This window comes from Limanda limanda, chromosome 16 (genome assembly GCF_963576545.1).
Source record: "Limanda limanda chromosome 16, fLimLim1.1, whole genome shotgun sequence".
In the NCBI taxonomy this organism is placed as follows: domain Eukaryota; kingdom Metazoa; phylum Chordata; class Actinopteri; order Pleuronectiformes; family Pleuronectidae; genus Limanda; species Limanda limanda.
The window spans coordinates 4,282,978-4,306,977 of NC_083651.1; the positions used below are offsets into that span (position 1 = coordinate 4,282,978).

The following is a 24,000-nucleotide window of genomic DNA, read 5'->3' on the forward strand; positions in this document are numbered from 1 at the left end:
AACAACGTTGCTTGCATCACTTTAGGAAAACTCCAATTTGGACTTCAGTAACAACAATCTTTCATACAAAAAATTTCCCCTCTTATTAAAAAAAAAAGAAAAGAAAATCAACAACAACAACAAAATGCCTCCCCGAGAAAACGAGAATGTTAACAAAAGGAAGTCATGCTGTGGAAAAAAAAAACAAAAAACATTCAAATAACACAACAGTGATACACTTTTTTTTAAATGCACACACTTTACAACTCATATATACGTCAACGCTTTTGACTTTAGCCAAAATTAAAAAAAGCAACTTTTCTCTTCTCACTTTTCAGTAATCTTGATGTATACTTATATCATACATGTATACAAGATAACAGAGCAACAAAGCAAAAAAATAAATATCTTAAGTCACTGTTTGAAAGTTTTTTTTATATATATATATCTATATATGTATATTTATAAGTATAGCTTACTTTTGGGTAGGGTGTGTGAGTGTTAACAGTTTTGGCCGGCCGACGCAAAAAGGAGCTTCTCTCGATTGACGGAAACTTTGTCGAGGAAGGAAACTGAAGAGCGGGGGGGCGCGATAAAACTTTTCGAAGCGGATCCACTTCGCCCCCCCCCCCTCGCAAAACAACTGGCGTTCGAGCTGTGAGCAGAATGGAGTTGCTACGTGCAGAACAGAGGATGGAGGCCGACAGGAAGCTCGTCTTGACCAACCCTTTTTTTTAAGTTTTTTCAAAAGTTTGGCTATTTGCATATTTAGATCCGCCCACGTGAGTTTTATTCTCTTCTTTCTCTAACAAAGCTCCGCATTAGAAAAACAAGTCAGGCGCCAAACGTCGTCTGGAACAGTCCTACTCAGAAAGCAGCCGAGAATATTTACACACAAACTCGCCAGCCGCTACACAACGTGTCCGAGAGCGAGGACGCGGGTTCGCCACGCGGCGCCGGGGGCGGAGCTACAGTATCAGTACATACAGGAACAACAACAAAAACAAAAAACAGTTCAGTAAGTTTTGATTAAGCAGCCATATTTGATTTACAAAAAGAATACTTCTGCCCCCCCCGACGACGGCACGCTACACACGCCCTGACTGCTTTTTAAAAAAAAAAAAAATCTTTGGTTGACCAGTCGAAAGCCTGATAGATAAACACTCCTCCTTTTACATCACTCAACTTGACTTCTTCTTAAAAAAAATAACAGTTGCACACATCATGTCATTCCCTCTTCCTGTTTTAGTGAGTCACCCTGCCAGGGAGAATGAAATCCCCCCCCACCCACCCCTACCATCCAATCCCATTGTCGCACACAGCCACTCCCCATCCTGCACTTCCTCTGGTTCTTTCTGGAGTCCGTCCGAGAAGAAAAAGCACATGCACGCAAGCCACATGCACACAAACACACCACACACACACACTCTCTGTCATGTCCCCTTTCCTTCGCTTACACACACACATACACACACACAGACACACACACACACTCTCTGTCATGTCCCCTTTCATTCGCTTACACACACACACACACACACACACACACATACACACTCACACAGACACAGACACACACACAGTTGCTTTACAGAGCAGGAAAAATAAGGTGGCGCGTCAAACCAAAGGCTAATTTTTTCTCCAAATCAGAAAAGCAAGTGTCTGTGGTTAAAAGGAAAGAAAATAACCGAAGGCATAAAAAAAAAAAAAGAAAGTGGGTTTGCTGCGGGCGCTCATTGCTTCTGCGCGGCGATCATCTTCAGGACGAAGTTGACGATGGCGCTGGCCGGCTGGTCCGGGTCCATCTCGGCGAACAGGTGGCTCACGTTGTCCGTTGTGCTTCCCTGCTTCCGAGCCACGAAGCCAAACAGCCTGAGAGGACAAAGAGGAGAGAGAGAGAGAGAGAGAGAGAGAGAGAGAGAGAGAGAGAGAGAGAGAGAGAGAGAGAGAGAGAGAGAGAGAGAGAGAGATTCAGATCAGACTGAGTCAGAAATCCCAACCATACCTGCAGAAGCCTTAAGTTTGTGTAAATAACTTATCTTAAAGTTATGAGACTGCCCTCTAGTGGTAAGTGTTATTCTATAAACGATAGAATGATATTGTACTTACTTGGATGTGCCTCCCTCAGGCTTCTTCCACCTGGAGAAAAAACAAAAACACAAGTTAATTTAACTTGTGTTAGCAGGTCAGCCCGGACTGAAAAAAGTTTGGATCGTCCTTTTTATAGTTGAAGTAGTGTAAGAAGTTCTGAACCCAATATATATCTAGTAATGAACTTCATGTCTCTGCACTCACTTCCTGTCTTGAGGGTCGATATCGCAGAACGTGACAGTGTTGTTCGGGTAGTGGCGTCGGAAGAAAAGCCTGAAACACAAGAAGAAAATTACAGATACATCCAGTATAAAAACATAGTGTTAAATCACACAGTTCATCCACATCTTTTAATGTGGCAGAAGCATAAGCTTGATTATTAAAATGCTCATAAGCACCAATAGGAAATCAAGTTCTATCTGGTCAAAACAAACTTTAAACCAACTTTAACACTAGATGATAAAATATTTGTTCAATTGTTGATAAGTAAACTAACTTCACCTTAAAGCTTAATTAACCTTTTTAGTATGTGTCATCAAAATGTTATATTTATAGATATTACACATTATAGGTATTATATCTGAGATGGGACAATATACAGGAAACCCCCCAGTACTGCAGTGCAATGCACATATTGACATTTGGATTTTAAAAAATTGTCACATATTATATTATATTATTTAATTGATCAGTTACATCTATAAATTCTCTCTAAGTTTGCATTAGTGAAGAGATGACAGGAAATCTGGGAGCAAGAGATTTAAAGTGACATCTTAAACCCTGAAGTCGTGTTATTCAGATAAATAGTTAAAATGTGTTATTTAATGTTTTACAAAATAGATCCTGGTCTTCGCCACAAAAACAAATTTTCAGATTTGAGTTGTTGATTGAAACACTTTAGTGAACAATAAGACCCTGATCCCCTAATCCTGTGTCAGCAGTTATTTACGGCCTCTGCTCGTGTGAAATGATTCACGTTGAAACTTGTTCTTCCAAAAAACAAATCTCCCGACGGCTTCAGGCCTCGGTTCAATAACATCCGCAGCACAGATCTCCAGAGGCGGAGCTGCGTCTCCACACTCACTTCCTCTGGTTGTCCGTCAGCGTGATGCCTTGAGACGACACCTTGAAGTGCACCACGGTGGCGGCGGGCTGAGAGGCGGCGGCCAGCGTCTCGGATATCGCCTTGGCAACAGCCTGAGGCCCGGTCAGGGACTCCATGTCCACTGAGTTGATGTAGAGCACGTTGCATGCTGGGAAGAGAGAAAGCGTGCCGGTCAGATTAAAACAACAAACTAACGATATCACGATTGGAAAAAATGACTTTAATTCTGTAAAGACGAAACCAAAACAAGTTGCAGAATCGATCCTGTACGATGTTATTAATGAAAACGATCATCTAAAACCTGTTCATGCAAATGTGTCTCCTCATGAGAGAGCATGCGTTCTGGAGCCGGACTCCATCCGAGTCATTCCACATAAAACATTCTGCCTGTTACGGACGAGAAGCTGCTGTTAAGAAGAGACGCATCTCCGAGGGAGTTCTGTTAAACAGGGACATTAATATGTGTCTTTTATTTGTGCAGGTAACAACACGTAGACAGACAACACGCACGGGATGCACATTCCAGACGTAGGCGTCCTAATAAGTGCACAGGGTTTACCATGGGAGTCAGCAGGGGCCCTCTGCACTGGGATAACAAGGAGGTCATGTGGTCAGAACACGTGAATGGGATAAATCAGAACACACACGAGCGGTGTGTCGTCACACAATCTTACACAAGCGTGGTTGTGTTAACATCTCAAAACACCGAGAGTGGTACAAAATGTGAAGGCGTGTAACAGTGAGAGCGGGTCGATGTTTTACCTGCTCCTTGTTTCAGCCGCTCGACCAACGGGTTCGTGGTCGCGACCGCCGGCGCCTCCTCCACGAGGTCTGCTCACAGGGACAGAGGGGGGGGGGGAGGGGGTAGGTAGAAGGGTTATTGATTTGCATTGTGCACAGGAAGGCATCACGTGACAGTTCATTTTCAACCACGTCTTTTATTTTGTTAATTACAGATCTCACAACGCTGCGATCCTGGAACAACATTTGAAATCTGATTTTGCTTTTGCTTTTGCTCCTTTCTTTTTAATATCTGACATATTGATGAGCTTTATGTTTTATTGTTACGGACCTGTGGCCGGGATGAGCAGCTTGCAGGGCAGCGCCAGCGGCGTGATGGCGTGTTGGTAGACCAGCGCCGACAGACAACCTGACAAACAGACACACAAACACACAAACACACAGTTAGGATCGAGGATTTATCTGTTTCACTTCATCCCTGGAATCAGCTTCTCTGTGTTTGTTCTACTTCTTTCCTCCATTAATCTAAAGATATTAAAATTTGTTTCTTTGTTGCTGTGTTGTAGTGTTGCAGCTGGATTGTGTCTAGAAATTCTACATATTTGTGTTTGACTTTTCCAAATACACTCACTCCAGCTTTGATTGCCAAGTGAGATTTTACTGACCTATAGATTTCATAGGTTTTCATGTATCACTTCTGTTACACATCTAAAATAAATATTAACATTTTAACATTCTACGTGCATTTGTGTTATTAATAGGAAATGGACAATTTTGGTTCATTCATGTCCTTCTCTCCTCATAATTCATCCTCCAGCATTTGGTGAAATGTGGGTAGATTGAAGTTCATGGTGTTAAAAAATATAATATAAAATAAAACATAAACAAAGGAGGTGAAGAGAGAGAGGACTCGTGTTCATGAGTTACGAGCTGAGGACGACAAAGGAAGAAGAAAGAAGGTGACACGAGTTTACAGAAGTCAGCTTGGCCCAGTTTGGGATTTGGCAGAGGAGGATTGTACACACACACACACACACACACTCACACACACACACACTCACACACTAACACACACAATTAGCAGCGTTAGATCACTTCAGTCAACACTGTAATTACAGGATTAGACATTACAGAACTTGGAACTTGGTTCAGAAAGATGCACCGACACCATCACAGCGGAGGACTAATGTTTAATATGCTGGCTAACGTGCCAGTGGGCTTGTTGTGTGTGTGTGTGTGTGTGTGTCAATCATCGGGGGGGGGGCTCCGACCTACCGAAGTACGGCTCGTTGGGACAGCCCTTCAGCTTCACTCCCTTCGGGCTGCTCTCGATCAGGAAGTGCCTCACCAGCTCGTTGCTGACGTCCCCTGCGACAGACAGAAGAGAGAGAGAGGTGTGAGTGAGTGAGTCCAGGTAGAGAACTGCAGATTAACCCAGAGACATCACCTCATATCGTCGGCTTAAAGATATTAACGTTAACTCCATCTCCTCACCGAGCTGAGACCAAAACAAGGAGAACCTAAAGCCTTGTTAACACCGGAGGAGCCAAAGTAAATACTTGTTGCATTTGTAACGGCTGCAAAACAGCATGTCCTGTTTTTTAAGCGTTTGTTTTTCTGTATAAGGCCACATTGAACTTGTGAAGCACTTTGAGCTGCTTTTTATATCATTAATGCTTCATAAATAAAGTGTATAATAATATCAATCTTCCTACTAATTCCACAAACATCCCTGTCTCTGTGTGTGTTCTGTCTGTGTGTGTGTCTGTGTGTGTCTGTGTGTGCTGCTCACATTTGTCAAGAACCATTCATCTAATCGACTTCATACTTAGCATGTGTATTGTAAATGTGAAGTACAGTGCTAAGTAAAAAGGGAACCAGTGTGATTTATTTGAGTTATTTCACCCTATTACTTTCTAGAAATGTGTTACAAAGTAAAAGCACAACATCCTTTTTGTTGCTGCAATGCTTTATATTGAGCTGAATGACAGAGCTTTTAGTTTGAAAAGTTGTGAACTTGAGTCTGAAGATTGTGTCGATTGCTTAACAGAGTCTGAAATGGCCAACATGCTAAATCATGTTAACTCATGTATAAACCACACAGGTGAACAGTAACAACTTCATGGAGACTATTACCAGGATGAACACAAAGTTATAATAGAATGCTTATAAAAAAGCTCTGCACACAACAGAAATATGATATTATACTGCCGCTTTGTTTGAGGATTAATTAATAATAATAATGATTATATATGATAATATTACAATCCTGCCCCTTACCTTTCTTGCTCTGATGCACGGAGGGCGGCGGAGAGGCCACCTTCATAGCCAAGCCGTAGGCCCCTCGGAACGAGTGACTGTCCCGGATCACGAAGGCTCCAGGTTCCCTCTCTCTCAGCAGACCGATAGCTGCAACACAGAAAACACTCACTTACTTCATCTGCCTAGTTTCAGTTTCAGCCATGTGAGGCTAATTAGCTCCAGCACGTTAAACCAGACAGAAATATCTCAGCAGCGATTAGAAGGATTGTTCCAGGAAAACCTTGTGAAGACATTAGTGTTCCTCTCAAAACGAATCGAAAGATGAGCTCAAGTGATTCTCAGGACAGGACATTGCTGCTTAATGTGCTCAGCGATCTGCTTTTCATACCAAACAGAGCTAAACTTTGGTGATGGGATTGTTACGTGTGTGGTTGTTTTCCTGTGTCTCCCCTCTCATTCTCTGCAGGTCTCACACCATTGGCTGTTCCTCCACCATCGTCCAACCCCCTGTCCAATCTGGGAGCTGTCTGTTGGCCAATTAGTGTCGTCAGGCCTTGATAACTTGCACCTGTTTTGTCTCCATGGAGAGAGGCCATTGTCTGCCTGTGTGTGGGCTGTGTGGGGCTGTTGCCTTTTGTTTGTGAGATGCCACCGGGGTTTAGGTGAATAGGTAAGACACCCTTGGGTTTACACTGCCATCACGTAGACCATACTCTGTTATCACATCAGGTTAGGAGCGGGGCCACCCTCTGTATGTATTAGCTAGGTTGTATGTGTGCACTAGTTAGTTGTCACGTTATCTTGTTTTCTTTGCTTTGGCTCCGCTTATAGTTCCCTATTCCCCTTGGCGGATCGCTGGCTAAATAAAACACCCTTACTGATCCAGTTTGCTGTTGTGCCCTGTTTTGTTGTTCTCCGAGTCAGCCTAACAGTAACATGTGTTATGGTTCCCCTACTCCCCCCCTAGATGTAGCAAGCTAACATCCTGGAGCCGTAACATATTTGGGGGCTCATCCGGGATCCTCATTGTAGGACTCCACGTCGGGCTGGCTTAGAGGTGTTCGATGCAGGTGTGCACATAGTGTAGCTGGTTTGTGTGTATAAGATAGGCAGTAGTTTTTTTTGTAGGGCTCGTTATGGAGGCTTTTGAGTTGGGTGTCTTTTTGGCTGATCCGTCTATGGATCGAATTGACAGATGCCGGAAGGCTGATTTATATGCCATAGCGGCTCATTTTGAGTTTCCAGTTCAGGGGACCCTGCTCAAAGCGAGACTTAAGGAGTGTGTCGTGGATATGCTGGTGGGCAAGGAGGTGCTTGGTGTGAATGCGGCTTCTCCTTGTAGTGATGATAGGGAGGACATGCAGGCTGGGGCAGAGGCTAAGCCACCCGCTACCTTACCACGCTTTAATCCGTTGTCACCTACTTTATTAATGTCGTCTCAGGACGCCCGTCTGAAAGTAAGGTTGGCCCGCTTGCAAATGGAGGCTGAGCGTGGAGAGAGGCAAGCTGAGCGTGAGCACCATCTGGAGATCCGACGGATTGAGGCAGAGAAGGAGGTGAAACTACGGAGGTTGGAATTGGAGGCTGCAAGTGCAGCACGTTCACCCCAAACCACCCTCTCTTCTCCACTAGCTAGCTCATTTTGCACATTGGATGTGACTAAACAAATGGCGTTGGTTCCGCAGTTCCGGGAATCGGAAATCGATTCTTATTTTGGTGTGTTTGAACGCATCGCAGTTTCTATGCAGTGGCCTAAAGAGGTGTGGCCCCTCTTGCTTCAGTGTAAACTAACTGGTAAAGCTCAGGAGGTGTTGGCGTCCATTTCGTTGGCGGACAGTCTAGATTACGAAATTGTTAAAACCACTGTTCTTCGTGCGTATGAGTTAGTACCTGAGGCATATAGACAAAAATTTAGGAGTTGCAAAAAGTCTCCTGATCGTACTTTCATGGAGTTTGCTCGAGAGAAGGCCACCTTGTTTGATCGGTGGTGCACCGCCACTAAAACTACAGATTTTTCCTCTCTTCGAGAATTAGTCCTGCTGGAGGAATTCAAGAATAGTGTATCAGAACGTATAGTAACATACTTGAATGAGCAAAAAGTGGTGTCAATGTCCCAGGCAGCTGTATTAGCGGACGAGTTTGTACTCACCCACAAGCCCGCTCATTCGTTCTCTACCTCTCCAACCACTCAGTTTCGCAGGTCAGTTTCGCTACCTTTACGTTCTAGGGAGGAACGGGAGTGTTATTATTGTCATGAATTTGGCCATTTAATTGCTGACTGTCAGCTTCGTATGAGAAATCATCCACCGCCCGTTCAACAACAAAAGGGGGTTGGGTTGATAAGTACAGTTTCTCGCTCTGTGGCAGTTATGCCGAATGTGTGCATTTCTGACCTTCCTGACCCCAGCTACAAACCATTCATTTTGAGTGGTCTTGTGTCACTGACCGGTGATCCAAAGGAACAGCAAAAGGTTCAGATTCTCCGTGACACTGGGGCGGCCCAGTCGTTTATCCTCTCTGATGCAGTGCCATTGTCAGGTGATTCATTCTGTGGTTCCAGTGTTTTGGTTCAGGGCATAGAGATGGGATTTGTGCCAGTCCCCTTGCACCTGATACATTTAAAATGTGATTTAGTCAGTGGAATTTTCAAAGTCGGGGTATGTCATAACCTGCCGGTAAAAGGCGTTCAGTTTATCATGGGCAATGATATTGCTGGAGGCAGAGTGCTGCCTATGTTGGAGGTATTGGACTGTCCCGAAGCTAGCGCTGAGGATGAGTTAGCCGAGAGATTCCCTGGGATTTTTCCGGTGGGGGCTGTTACACGGGCGCAGTCCCGACCATTGAGTAATGTGGTTGACCTGTCTGACTCCTTTCTTGTCCCAGTGGGGGACGTAAATGAGGTTACTGGTTCTACCTCTGTGCCCCCTCCACAGCCTGATAAGAACAGTGCCGTTGAGAGTGCTGGCCTTAGTCTCGACCCATTGCCTCTACCGATAACTCGTGATAAGCTGGTTGCTATGCAAAAGATAGATTCTACACTGGAGCAGTGTTATGGGAAGGCTGTTACTCCGGGTGGGGATATCGACGGTAAGGTGGGTTACTTCCTAGATAATGCTCTTCTCATGCGTAAGTGGACTTCATCTCTTGATTCAGAACGTGACTGGAGTGTGATCTATCAGATTGTAGTGCCTGTTGCATATCGACAGGATATTCTATCACTTGCTCATAGTCACGTATGGTCTGGTCATTTAGGTATCACGAAAACCTATGACAGGATTCTAAGGCACTTCTTTTGGCCTGGACTGAAACGTGATGTAGCTGCATTCTGTCGTACTTGTCATACCTGTCAGGTCACAGGAAAACCAAACCAGGTTATTCCACCCGCTCCTCTCTGTCCGATACCCGCGTTAGGTGAGCCTTTTGAGCACGTGTTAGTTGATTGTGTTGGCCCATTGCCTAAGTCTAAGACTGGTAACCAGTTTTTATTGACGATTATGTGTGTTGCTACACGGTATCCTGAGGCTATTCCCCTTCGGAAAATCACTGCTCAGGCAGTGGTCAAGGCTTTGGTTAAGTTTTTCTCGACGTTTGGGCTCCCGAAAGTGGTGCAAACTGATCAAGGAAGTAATTTCCTTTCTAACCTTTTTGAGCAGGTGCTGACATCTTTGTCTATTACACACAGAGTTTCCAGTGCCTACCACCCTGAGTCTCAGGGTGCTCTCGAACGTTGGCACCAAACGCTTAAATCCATACTGCGAAAGTACTGTCTCGAGACCGGGAGAGACTGGGATGAGGGTGTTCCTTTTGCCTTGTTTGCGGTTCGTGAGATCGTTCAGGAGTCCTTAGGGTTTAGTCCGGCTGACCTTGTTTTTGGACATACGGTACGCGGCCCTCTCAGAGTTCTGAAAGACCAGCTTATCTCGGGTAGTGCTTCTTCTCAAAATGTGTTAACTTATGTGAGCCGGTTCCGTGAACGGTTGCACAGTGCCTGTGCCCTCGCTAGGGAAGCTCTGTCCGCCTCACAGAAGCGGATGAAGCGTCACTTTGATGAGAAGGCTGTCCCACGTTCACTGCAGACGGGTGACCAGGTTCTAGTTCTGCTTCCCATTCCCGGATCCTCCCTCTCTGCCCGTTTCTCCGGTCCTTATTGTGTGGGACGGAAGTTGAGTGACACAGATTATGTTATACAGACCCCAGATCGGAGGCGCAAGACAAGAGTTTGCCATGTTAACATGCTTAAGTTGTATCATGCAAAAGTTACTCCTCCTGAGGACTCCGTAGAAGGGTCTACGGGTCCCACAGTCAAGTCTGCCGTTCCAGCTGTATTGGTTCCAGGCTCCTACCAGGTTCCTGAGGGTGACGAGGATGGATTGGAGTTGCGGAGTGCTCCTCAACAGACCCCTCGGTTGTTGAACTCTCGGATGCTGTCATCTCTGGACTCGCATCTGGCCTATCTGGATGAGGAACGTAGGGCTGACATGGTAGCCCTAATACGTGGGTTCCCTTGTCTGTTCGGTGATGTTCCTTCCCTGACCAACGTTTTGAAGCATGATATAGATGTGGGAGGTGCAGCACCTATCAAGCAGCATCCATACCGCATTAACGCTACAAAAAGGTTGATCATGTCGCAGGAGGTGTCTTATTTAGTAGAGAATAGTCTGGCGTCTTCGAGCTCTAGTCCTTGGAGTTCACCATGCCTCTTGGTACCCAAGCCTGATGGCACGTTCCGTTTCTGTACGGATTATAGGAAGGTGAACGCAGTCACGGTTCCTGACTCGTACCCGTTGCCGCGTATTGATGATTGTGTGGACACCATTGGGTCTGCCCGGTATGTGACAAAGCTGGATCTGTTAAAGGGATATTGGCAAGTCCCACTTACTGCTCGTGCTTCGGAGATCTCCGCATTTGTCACTCCAGACAAGTTTCAGCAGTACTCAGTGATGGCGTTTGGGATGCGGAATGCACCTGCCACTTTCCAGCGCTTAGTGAATATTGTTTTAGCTGACGTCCCACACTGTGCTGCTTACCTCGATGATGTAGTTGTTTATTCGTCTGATTGGGCTGCTCATGTAGATACCTTGACAACAGTGTTCCAGCGTTTGGCGAGGGCTTCCTTGACGCTGAATTTGGCAAAATGTGAGTTTGGTAGGGCTACCGTTACTTACCTTGGTAAACAGGTTGGGGGTGGTGAGGTGCGCCCCGTGGAGGCTAAGGTGACTGCTATCACTGCCTTCCCAGTGCCCATCACCCGGCGTGAGCTGCGCCGCTTCTTGGGTATGGCTGGGTATTATCGTGGGTTCTGTAGGAATTTTTCCTCTGTTGTCGCCCCTCTGACTAGTCTGCTGAGCCCCTTGGTCCCGTTTGCGTGGTCTCCAGATTGCCAACACGCTTTTGTTTCTGTTAAGACTCTGCTATGTAGTACCCCTGTTCTGGTGGCTCCTGACTTTGAGAAGCCATTCAAGATGGAGGTAGACGCATGCAATGTAGGTGCCGGTGCCGTTCTTATCCAGGAGGATTCCAACGGGCTGGACCATCCGGTCTGCTACTTCTCACGGAAGTTCAATGAGTGCCAGACACGGTACTCTACTATTGAGCAGGAAGCTCTGGCTTTGCTGATGGCACTCCAGTTTTTTGAAGTTTATTTGGGATCGAGTTCTAGGCCAATTGTGGTCTACACGGATCACAATCCGCTGGTTTTTCTCCACCGGATGTATAATCAGAACCAGCGCCTCATGCGGTGGGCGCTGATTGTGCAGGGGTACAACCTGGTGATTCGTCACAAGAAGGGCTCCGAGAATATGTGTGCGGATGCCCTTTCTCGTGTGTGATGTTTGCTCTTATGGGTGGGGGTGTTACGTGTGTGGTTGTTTTCCTGTGTCTCCCCTCTCATTCTCTGCAGGTCTCACACCATTGGCTGTTCCTCCACCATCGTCCAACCCCCTGTCCAATCTGGGAGCTGTCTGTTGGCCAATTAGTGTCGTCAGGCCTTGATAACTTGCACCTGTTTTGTCTCCATGGAGAGAGGCCATTGTCTGCCTGTGTGTGGGCTGTGTGGGGCTGTTGCCTTTTGTTTGTGAGATGCCACCGGGGTTTAGGTGAATAGGTAAGACACCCTTGGGTTTACACTGCCATCACGTAGACCATACTCTGTTATCACATCAGGTTAGGAGCGGGGCCACCCTCTGTATGTATTAGCTAGGTTGTATGTGTGCACTAGTTAGTTGTCACGTTATCTTGTTTTCTTTGCTTTGGCTCCGCTTATAGTTCCCTATTCCCCTTGGCGGATCGCTGGCTAAATAAAACACCCTTACTGATCCAGTTTGCTGTTGTGCCCTGTTTTGTTGTTCTCCGAGTCAGCCTAACAGTAACATGTGTTATGGTTCCCCTACTCCCCCCCTAGATGTAGCAAGCTAACATCCTGGAGCCGTAACAGGGATGTAGAGGTCGGACAAGGTCAGAGAGCTACAGGATTAAAGACGTTAGAAGAAGAGAAAAACCAAGAAGAAGGTGAAGTGAGTTCTGTTAACCCCTTGTAGAATGTCGCGAATTTGCCTCAAACCCCATTCCGGTCTTTTTATCCCACTAATGCCTGATGGTGCAAATACTACACATACCATGAAGGTATTGGAAGTACTCGGCTGCCATCTAGTGGTCGGAGTGGAAAATACATACTAGCCCCTTGGTACTGTGCAGCAAAGTTATTTTTAGATATTAAGCTGTAATTGAAATACAGTGATGATGGAACAGCAATGATTGTACAGAAACATATGTTGTTATTCAATTTCAAGCAAAAGCAGCATCAGTATAATAATCTACATACCAGAGACTGGAAAATCTGTTAAATTACGTGTATGCCCCATTATGCCTAATGTCGCTAATTTGCTATTATCTATATGCTATATTGAAATCAACAATCTCCACTTAATTTAGCATCTGTATGACAGCCAAAAACACAAATAATATTTTTTTTTTATATATTGGAAATTAATTCAAGCAATAAGGGGTTAATGTGCTCAGCGATCTGCTTTTCATACCAAACCGAGCTAAACTCTGGTGATGGGATGTAGAGGTCGGACAAGGTCAGAGAGTTACAGGATTTAGAAGAAGAGAAAAGAAGGTGAAGTGAGTCCTGTTTCTTTGTTTTAATGAGATCACTGTCAGCCTGCGTTTCATTAAAACTACAACCTCTAACTTTACACTTTGCCTCAGACGCTTCATTGTTCAGAGAGAAACGCTGAACATCCGTTACTTCAGTGTTCAGTCCACGTGTGACAGATTAGAGAAGGAAGACGAATGAGATGAGCAACACATGCAGATGTTCACTAATCCTCTGCATGTGGTGTGGCTTCCCTACAGGGAGAGCACGGACTAAGTTTAAACTGTGCATGAGTGTGTGTCTGTGTGTGTGTGTGATGTCATTTTGTTAAGCATAGGCTTGTGTTTAACATGATATAATCCAATACGCTCCATGAGTGATTGCAGCTGGAGCGGCCACTGACCTCACAAGCAAAACACACAATCACTGAGAAGTTGTGTGTGTGTATTTGCAATTGCATGCACATTCATTATTGCGTGTGTGTGTGTGTGTTGCAAATAAATTAATCAAAAGAGATTACGCTAAAGTCTCCTTAGATGTCAGATTCCACTAAAGCATTATGGATGAATAAAAACAGATTATTCATTCCAACCACATTTTAAACGCTTCACAGGAGTTTTCCACTAAAAACAACGGTGACCCAGTTCTCTGTGGGAAACCAGCAGCAGAGAATCAATATCACCATTTCAAACCACTGCTGCAGCTTAATCCTCCGGCACCGAACATTCACGGTTCACATTAAACATTTCCTACATGTTTTCGGTTTAGAAATTTGGTCCCAACCTGCTCCTACAAATATTAAATGTTCAGCTCCTTCCAGACATTTCTACTTACATTCAACTTTTTTCTCATAGTTACTCTTTTTGAAATATGAATTTGCACTGATCACATTCACCTGATCTTGGCCTCTACTTTTTACCTTTGTATATTATTTCAGCTTGATTCTGCAGAGCTTTGCAGAACATGTAGATTTCATTTGTCCCTACAATGGCCTCAGAGGATAAGTCTCTGAGGTGTGAGGCTGATATTTTAAGTGTTGGTTCTGATTGGACCTGATGAAACACGATAAGTATTCACAGGAAACATCTGAAGACGATCTGATCCCACTCTTACCTTGCTCCCTGGAAATGTCTGGCTTGTACCAGAACTTGGACGTGTCCTGGACAAACTTGACATTCAGTCTGTTCTCAGGATTTCCATCTGCAACGAAAAAGAAAACAGATTCAGCTCTATGACGAGATCCAAGGTTGTCACAAACTGAAAGCCCCTTCCCTGACCCCCCATTACAGGAACGCCTTTAGGCAACGTAAAATCACAAAGGACAATCTACTTTGTCCATTCTGGGCTTCTGTAGAAACAAGGTGGTGCAACAAGGCGGATTCCTTGGGAGTGGGGTCTGCTCAATCTGGAGATATTAAAGGCTCATTCTAACGTGAGGAAAACAGAATGGTTTGTATCTTTAAGAGGATTTTCCACTACTGAAAACTGTGGTCAGGCATATACACCTGAAAGATATAATATAATATATACTCCACATTTCTCCTGCTGTGTTACAATTGTTTCTTATTACTCCAGACGATAAATATTGTCAAAGTATTTGTTCCAGACCTTTGCTTGAGGAGATCTTCTCTATCTAGACCTCTCTGAATTTCAAATGATTCCCCTTGATCTAACAGCGATGATCTTTGTTTTGAAGATTCATGCTGCTTCAGAGAACTCAGAGAATGTCCTTACCAGGAATATTGAACCTGGAGAAGTCGGAGAGGGTGTGGAAGTAGCCCTGCGTGCTTCCTCCAGCCACCGGAGGCAGTATCTTCCCGTTCAGCGTGCCGTAGGACATCGCTCCATTCGGCCTGTCACCGCTCGACATGCGCCTCTTCTCTGGAAGCTGCGGCTGGAAGCCCGGGGCTGGGCTGCCCTGCCTGAACCCTGCACCCATCCCCATCACCCCCCCATCCTGGAAGCCCGCAGGCGAGATGGGGAAGGAGGGGGTGGGGGGTCCCTGGTAGCCCGAGGAGCTGCTCTGCCTGGACAGGTTCCCGTGCCTCTCGTCCGGGGTGGTGTAGCCGCTGTGCAGGGGGTGACGGTCCAAACTGGGGCTTCTCTGAGACACCTGCGACACAGACGGGTGCCGGCCCAGGACCGGACTTCCTTGGGGGTGTGTGATAGACGGCTGTCGGCTGAGCACCGGGCTGCTCTGTAGGGTCTGACCCAGGGAGGGCTGCCGGCTGAGGACCGGGCTCCGCTGAGACCCCTGACCCAGGGAGGCCTGTCTGCTGAGGACCGGGCTGTTCTGAGCCCCCGGGGAGAGACGCCGACCCAGCATGGGACTGCCACCTGCCATGTGACCTGGCATGTGACCTGGCATGTGACCTGGCATGTGACCTGGCATGTGACCTGGCACGCCCACATCATAACCATTAGCTGTTGATGTTTGCTGACACGTGGTCGAAGCGTCCTGGTGAGCACCCGGGTGCTGCTGCAGGACCGGACTGTGAGTGGAGCCGTACATGTTGGTCCGTTGCAGTGCATGGGGACCTCCATGGCTGAGTGTGCTCTGGGGGGGTCCGGAGGTGTGCAGGCTTGAGTCTGGGGCCCCATAGACCCCATAGGCCCCCAGGACAGTGTTCGGGCCAAGGTAAGCCACTGCAGGGGTGGGCGTGCCGTGGTAGAAGGAGGCTGGAGAGCTGGAGTCCAGGTAGGAGGAGGTGGGAGTGTTCACTGCCTGATAGGAGGGGGTGGGGGTGGGGGTGGGGTAGGTGCTGTCTGTGGCCTGGGAGCGGAAGCCTGAATCAGTAGTGGGCTGGGACGGAGTGCTAACACTGCTCTCTGCTAACGGATGGTCACTGCAAGAGAAAGAAAATGGTTTATTTACCAGCTGTACATTTTATTTTAGAGGATTTAAAAAAAAGGCACATTGAAACTTCAACTGAGGGATTGACACGGGTTTCTCATCAACCCTTTGTCTTTAAAACTCACGGGACCAAATAGAAGTCTTCTTATTCTAATTCTTATGTATTTACACCTTCATGCAATTTTTGGAAAGCGAACAAGTGGAAATTAATGAGGGAAACAGAATAAAATAGCAGCACCTAATAGGATGAATATTAATTGTAACTAACTAATATTATGAATAAGAGAACGTTATTTTATCTAGGCTTTTGATTTGACTGATTGGAATTTAATTTGATTTATTTGTATTTGTATAATTATGTCTTTATTTACTTCCATTTATTCTTATATTTTTATATATGTATTTTTTTTTATTATTTTATTTAATCTTATTTAAGTTATTTAATTTCTGCCTCCTTTTCTTTACCCTGAGTGTTTGATTGTGGGTTGGGGGTGTTCATAAACGTTTGTATGTTTATAAATGTTTGAATGTATTTTTTCTTATATGTAAAACTCAATAAATATATTGTTAAAAAAAAAAAAAAAAAAATCTTATATATTTAGGGCCCGAGCACAGACATCAAAGGTGTCTGGTGAGACCCTATTGAAATTGTAAGGATTATTATTATTATTATTATTCAGGCAAATGAATTGGCTTTTTGAGGGCTTTAACATGCTCAACTTCTTACCAAAATTTGCAGAAAGTTAGAAAGTGGTGAAAATGTACGTATTCTGAAGGAATTTTCAATGGGCGTCATTATATATATATTATTGTACTTTCCACTCCAGCAGCACAAGAACACTTCCCTACTGGACACTGACACAATCACATCATTGCATTCCATTCCTGTAAATATGTTCTCCGTATGTGATTTATGTATGTATGTCAGTGAGGAGTTTAAGTGCTTAAGCTACTGGATGATCTCAATTTCCCTCGGGATTAATAAAGTATCCATCTATCTATCTATCTATCTATAGAACACTTATCTTTTATAATTTCTTAAAACGTATGCTATATATCTAACTGGGAACCTAAAAGCACTGCAGTATTTGACTCACTCTTGCGAGCTCTGGATGGGACTGCTGCTGGACAGAGGAGGGTTCAGTGTGTGGGCCGAGGGACTCAGACTTCTCTGCTGGTTCGGTGTCTCTCCCAGTGGACTCAGACTTCTCTGCTGGTTCGATGTCTCTCCCAGTGGACTCAGACTTCTCTGCTGGTTCGGTGTCTCTCCCAGTGGACTCAGACTTCTCTGCTGGTTCGGTGTCTCTCCCAGTGGGCTCAGACTTCTCTGCTGGTTCGGTGTCTCTCCCAGTGGACTCAGTGGCGGTGACGTGGGCGTGTCTCCACCTCCCGATGCCGACCTCGCCACAGACTCCACGTAGCTTCTTGGCGCTGCAAGACACAGGAAGACAGTTTCCCCCATTAGCATGATAAGTCAGTGTCCTTCCTGTGTGTATAACGTGATGATGAACAAATATCTGTAATGATGATCATGTATTTTGCCGCGAGAGCGTTTGTGGTTTTTTTCCCCAGTTGATGAGAATGGAGAACGTCTGGAAACACATGAGGCGCGGGTGGAGAAATGGGGTGGAGGAGATTAAGGAAAATCTAATTCCCGATTAATGATCTTGTGGCATCTTCGCCGGACTCTTACCTTCCTCATCCTCACTGCTCTCATCATCTGTGGAGCATCAGTGGAGATAATCCAGAGGAGAATGTAGAGGAGCAAAGGAACAGCAGGGGGAGTGTGAGCCAGATCGATTTCACTTTGTGTTATTATGGAGACTTTATATCAGAAAGTCTTATAGCTGATGAGCTGATGTGTTGAGTTCTCTATTGTCTACAGAGGCCAACTCGACTTTTTAAAGACATCTAAATACAATCATTTGGATTTTGCTCGTCTCTAGTCATCTCCGTGTCTACAGAAGCTCGTGATTCTGGTGAAGTGTCGGAGTGTCGACCAACCTGAGCCAGTTTGATGCAGGTGGATCTCTGCCGGGTTGTGAGGCTTCAAGCCGAGGGCCGACAGCGGCGTCCTGGCAAGACCCGGAGGGGACCGACCTGAGGGGGGGGGAGGGGACACTTGTTAGGGAACAGCCTCGTGTGTCACAGACATCTTGACGGGTGCGACCTGCTTTTATTTTACAGCTTTACATGATCAAGTCTTTCTATAAGTCTATAAAAGACAAACACAAGAATCTAAACTATATTTAAATACCTCCGCCAAGGAGAAGACTGTTTTCTCATCTGAATCAGAATCAGAATTCTTTTAATTGCCAAGTATACTTGCAAATACAGAAAAATACACTTGGTGTGGTTAAGGAGAAGACTCTTTTCTCATCTGTAAGTATGATTATACAAAACCTAGTGACAAGATCTCCATGAAACTTGGTGGAATGATGGTTTGGGGAAGAAAAATTACCAATTATTTTTCACTTTCTTGGAGAGTTTTTTAACATTTCTGTTTTTCCAGGATTCAAGACATGGAACTGATATCTACGAGTGTGTGAAAATGTATTAAATATAAGTGGACTGTTGGGCCTTGGCGGAGCTCTGCGCTCTACTGAGTTTCCATATGAGCTGCTGAATATCTAAAATATTAATATTATATTTGACAATCTAGCTCATGTGCTAATACACAGGTACACAGCTGTCAAGACGAGGAAAACATCATCCACACACACACACACACACACACACACAAGAGCAACGTGTTCAGCAGGGGTGTGCCCATGCCTCATGCTCTGATGGGGGGGGGGGCAAAACATGCATGTGACCAAACACAATGCGACAAACGTCACAACACGTCTCACTCTGCTGCAGCAGAATGAGACATGTTTTAAACACAAGTTCACGTCAAACTGAACACATGAAGCACGTGTGGGGAGTTTACATTGTGTTTCCTCTGGAGACAGATAATGTTATACCTGTATCACTTAGTTATAAACATGTGTGTGTTTTATATTATTTATCTTAGCAATGCTAAAGAGACGGTATTCCTTAGAATTAATTATTAAGATTATTATTAAGATTAATTATTAATTAATTAATTCTTAGTCCTTTACAGTGTCTGACTACTCGTTTTTTACCTCCAAGAACAACTCTTGAGATAACTCAACGTATTTTGCCTATAAACAAAAGACAGGAGGTAAATGGCTTGTACAGTACAGGCTGCTGGGGGTGGGGGGGGGGCTGTTGTGGTGACACATGGCAGCAACAGGAACCAAACACAGAGCAGCAGCAGCCGAGAGAGTGAGGAGTTTGTGTGCTGCAGTGTGTGTAGCTCTATGTGTGTATGTCTGAGCCAAGAAGGTGTTTGTAGGATTCTGCATAAACTGACCCGAGGAAAAACTTAATCAATTTAGGTGACTCATGGGAATATGATGTTTTTCAGCATTTCCTTATTTCTTAATTCAAGGACCTTAAAAATCTGGCAAATGATATTTATGTTTGTGAGCAATTTGGTGCAGATCCAAATAAAAATGTATTAAATGTGGTTTCGTACGGGAACTGTCAGAACTTGGCAGAGGAACTAGTTGCCAATCAATCTTATGTGCTTCACTGTGTGTGTGTGTGTGTGTGTGTGTGTGTGTGTGTGTGTGTGTGTGTGTGTGTGTGTGTGTGTGTGTGTGTGTGTGTGTGTGTGTGTGTGTCTGTGTGTGTTTGCTCCACACTGTGTCCACCTCCCTGCCGGTGCTGCTCTCGTGTGGCTCTCATACCAAAGCGGTGAAGGACTGTGACAAGTGACGGGTAAATGGGGAGGGCAACCGAGCATAGAGGAGGAGAGGGAGGGATTTGGGAATGAGGGAGGAGGGGAGGGGGGGGGGTCAACATGGCTGACGTCGTGGGACAGTGGAACTCCGGGAGAGACGTGCACATCCTCCACTTACCAAAGAATCCAAATCAATTCTTTGAAGTTGCAAACCTAGACGCCACAGCTCTACTGGCTGGTGTGGCGAGTGTGGGTGGACACTGGGGGGGGGGGGGTGGGGGGGTGGGTCGGGGTTTCCTCTACGTATAGATGACTATGCACTAATCCATGAACTAACCATGCTTCCTTTAACACCGGTAACTGCAAAACTGAGTTAGCTTTCTCATTCAATCTCAGAAAACAAAATAACCCGTCACTGCTCTGTGTCATTGCCTAGGTAACGGTCCGACTCCGAGGGGAGGGGTCGATGTTACTCCACCGAGCGGGTGTTACCAATATGGTGGGTGGGATTTTAAGACCAGATTTGTATGGGTGTGCCCGGGGAGAGATAGGCCATGAGGACTGGATGAGGTCACTGGTGGAGTTGGCAAACAACACGTTACCCAACACACGACTTTTGTTTTTGTGTGACGGGTGGGAGCGAGACTGAGAGGAGGGCGGGGCTTCAGGGCTGTTTGTGTGGAAGTTGGTTTGTCTATATTTGTTGTTGTTTTTCTGTTACTCTAAAAACATTCTGCAGACTTGGCTTCTCCAGTCTTTCCTTTCTTTTTTTTGTACGACAGTGCTTCCATTTGATGACTGCAGACATTCTTGTGAGAAAAAGGAGGGATTCATTAGGAGGCGTGGCCACTCAGGCTTTCGGATGAGCCAACACAAGCCTCAGAATGATGCAACTTCCCACTCGCTCACCGGCCACTGGAAGAGCAGCCCGTTTGCAATCTGAACCAAAAATGGGATTAGGTAACCAAAGGGATTGGTTTCCACTTCTCAGAACGTGTGGCACCAAATGGAAATACACCAGGAGAGTAAGTACTGTAAGAAAAGGTTTTTCCTTCAGTGGGTTCTATCGAAAGTTACATTTTTTTGATCGTCCCACAAAACGGGAGAATAAGTTCGCCACAAAAAAATCATTATAATAGGTTAAATGACTCCAAAATTGAATATACTGACATCATGTTAGGGTAAAGGCTGCCAACGATGAAGAAGGAGGAAAAAAATAATTCAACATGTCGTTGTAAGTTTCTGCAAGATCTTATAAATGTTGGATTTTTGTTTCTATGGATGAAATCGCTGTCCTGCGTTTTGGCACAAGGGTAAGAACAAGACTCGTTATAATCCTCGTTAAGAACATTAATCGTTTGATCAAATTGAGCAACTAATGAGGTCTGAGCTCCACAGTGCCCTCTGCCAGCCGGAGGGGGAACTTACACAGGTTGAAGTAAGGGGTTTGCGGCGAGATGGGGAAGGCAGGGGTTTGGGGAAACACCTCACCACCAATAGTGGGTGAAGGACTAATGTGGCCTCCGTCCATTTCCTCGAAGGCCTCCCGGTAGCTGTGCATATTTCTCTGTAGAGAACAACAATGAGAGGAAGACAAACAAAAGCACACACGTCAACATCAGGTGGAAGAAACGTGTGAACACATGTTGAAGAGGATAAACTTTCTACCTCCTTCGGCCGCCCACCAGGGTTCATCGCTAGGGCGTTGACAAACTCCGGAGAAACACATCGCACAGGGGATCGAACTGGGACATCAGGGGAGGGGTCGTCGTCCGGACCGCTCTGGTACTGGCCGTCGCTGGCGAGGCGATGGCGAGGCAGAGTGGTGGTCTCGTCCAGGGAGATCACACGGGCCTGGACACCTGAGAGAAACATGAGAGGGAGCTTTAGAATCTCCCTCAGTGCTGCTCCATGCTCCTGCTTCCCTCCATCAGATGTTAATAGTTACCAAGCATGGTGAACGCTCACTGCTGTGGGCAATTTGCGGGAAAATCAAACAATACAGAGCATTTGCGGGAGGCTGCGGCTCTTCACACTTTCAAATTTCACATGCACACACACACATATGGAGGACCATACATGACTTAAGTATAAATAAATAAATAAATAAATAGATGTATAAATAAATAAATAAATAAATAAATAAATAAATAAATAAATAAATAAATAAATAAATAAATAAATAAATAAATAAATAAATAAATAAATAAATAAATAAATAAATAAATAAATAAATAAATAAATAAACCCTGCATGAGACTGCGGTTAGGCCCGCCTTTCTCATAAGCATAAGCACACCGAAATGAGGCAGTCAATAAATAAATAAATGTGGAAATATATTTAAGACATTTATTTAGACATTTCTGTATTCATTTATTTTTTTATTTATTTATTTCTGTATTTATTTATATTTTTTTTAATTTTTTTTTATTTATACTTAAGTCATGTATGGTCCTCCATACACACACACACACACACACACACACACACACACACACACACACACACAAGGTTAATGTCGGCTGATCAAACCGAAACCTGTTAAATCACAATCACAAGGAAATCCTTTCATGAGTTCATTGATTAAAGCCGCTGCACCAAGCTATATCCCCAACAAAATACAAGACCAACGTTTTTCAGATAACACAAAACACAACCTTGGACAATAGCTACACAAATATCCCCTCCTTGTAGCGTCAGCTGAAACTAATAAGCAACAGTGTCTTTTGGAAGACTGGGAAAAAAAATATGTTCTCTGTTATACGCTGGTGCAAAGTGAATGTTTGCTATCACATGCGTCAATGTGGCCAGTTCTGGCTTCGCCTCAAAGCAACCAGTAAGCTCATTCGAGATAATCTGGTCCGAAGTGGGGGAGCCACAGGGAGAGAGAGAGGGGGGAGAGAGAGAGAGAGAGAGAGAAAGCCACCGACATAAAACAAACAGGATTTGAGTTTAAGAGTTTTAAGCTCTTATGCCACTGACTGGCAGGTCAAGGCTACAGCGAATGAAAACGCTTTCCGAAGCGGCGAAGCTTTGGAAGGAGATAAAGGTTAACAGGAGAAAGAGAGTGGGGGGGGAATAATGGGTTTAAGAAACGCCTGGGAACGGTGAGATAGTAAATTCTGTTTACCCTGTAGCTTTCCTCTGGGTTGCTATCTTGATTGGATGTTTTCTCTAACTAAATTGGAGGCAAAGAAACTCGACTTAAATCTGAAAACAAAGACCAGTTTGTAGGAGCTTTAAAAGTATGACTTAAGGCTTTTGTCGGTCATTTCCATACACGAGGGAATAAAACAACACAGACACACCCTCCGAGCCGGCTGTTGTGGAAACAGTGAAAAATATAAAGTCCTATTGATTCACTCGAATTCGCTCTAAAGAGAGAGAGAGCAACGCAGTGGAGCAGCACCTGTGAAAATTGGAACAGCTAAACAGTTAGGGATGAAGTTCGCTGCCAACATCACACGGATTTAAAAAACCTCCTCGTCAAGTCGAGTGAAATCTTCTTAACACATGTGTTTCTATGATCGTCGGTAAATCACAATTCTTTACACAATAGACAGAAATCAGCGGCGAGCATGTGCCAGTGCAGCCATCTGTTCGGAGGCTTCCTGGCCCGGTGTTGGCAGGGCGCTGGTTAAAAGAATCTTGGAACCGGCAGCTCCGAGAAGCATGTAGTCAACACCCCCAAACAGAAGCACACCCACTTTTGCACCAACCCTGGAAACCGAGAACCAGATGTACCCACGATGCACCGCTCGCTAGCAGAGCACTGTCAAACACTGTGCCGTTGCCCTGGCGACGGCTAATGGTTTCCAGCTGGGACGGCTGGAGATCCAGAATATTTTTCTCTTTTCTTTCTCCTCCCGTTTTTTTTTCCCCCCAGCTATTTGAAATCCAGTGATCACGTGGATTAAGCATGAGGCTGGTTCCAAAATCATAAACTTAATAGTTGATCGGTGGGTTTTCTTTTGTTCTGAGAGAGAGAATAAGTGTAACACCTGCACTGGACAGAGGTTATCCCAGGTAAGAGGGAGGGAACTGCATTCTTGGGTAAGTCCGTTCAGATCTATCATAGTACTGTGTCTAATATATTACAATTATAAGTTAATTCTTTAACT

The 24,000-nt window shown here is 45.0% G+C and overlaps 1 protein-coding gene across 1 annotated transcript in view; it reads right to left on the bottom strand.

The window, feature by feature from the left end:
• Positions 1–1,544: 1,544 nt before the first annotated feature.
• The window catches only part of tns1b (tensin 1b), a 139,252-nt gene continuing 116,796 nt past the window's right edge, over positions 1,545–24,000 (bottom strand). The window contains exons 19-32 of the mRNA XM_061088667.1: positions 21,548–21,741; positions 21,308–21,446; positions 18,133–18,228; positions 17,226–17,559; positions 15,009–16,120; positions 14,388–14,474; positions 6,197–6,325; positions 5,192–5,284; positions 4,248–4,325; positions 3,938–4,006; positions 3,155–3,323; positions 2,275–2,343; positions 2,089–2,118; positions 1,545–1,851 (exon numbers count right to left, since the gene is read on the bottom strand). Coding sequence (XP_060944650.1) covers positions 1,713–1,851; positions 2,089–2,118; positions 2,275–2,343; positions 3,155–3,323; positions 3,938–4,006; positions 4,248–4,325; positions 5,192–5,284; positions 6,197–6,325; positions 14,388–14,474; positions 15,009–16,120; positions 17,226–17,559; positions 18,133–18,228; positions 21,308–21,446; positions 21,548–21,741 — 2,738 coding nt within the window. The 3' untranslated portion in view covers positions 1,545–1,712. The remainder of the gene's footprint in view (positions 1,852–2,088; positions 2,119–2,274; positions 2,344–3,154; positions 3,324–3,937; positions 4,007–4,247; positions 4,326–5,191; positions 5,285–6,196; positions 6,326–14,387; positions 14,475–15,008; positions 16,121–17,225; positions 17,560–18,132; positions 18,229–21,307; positions 21,447–21,547; positions 21,742–24,000) is intronic.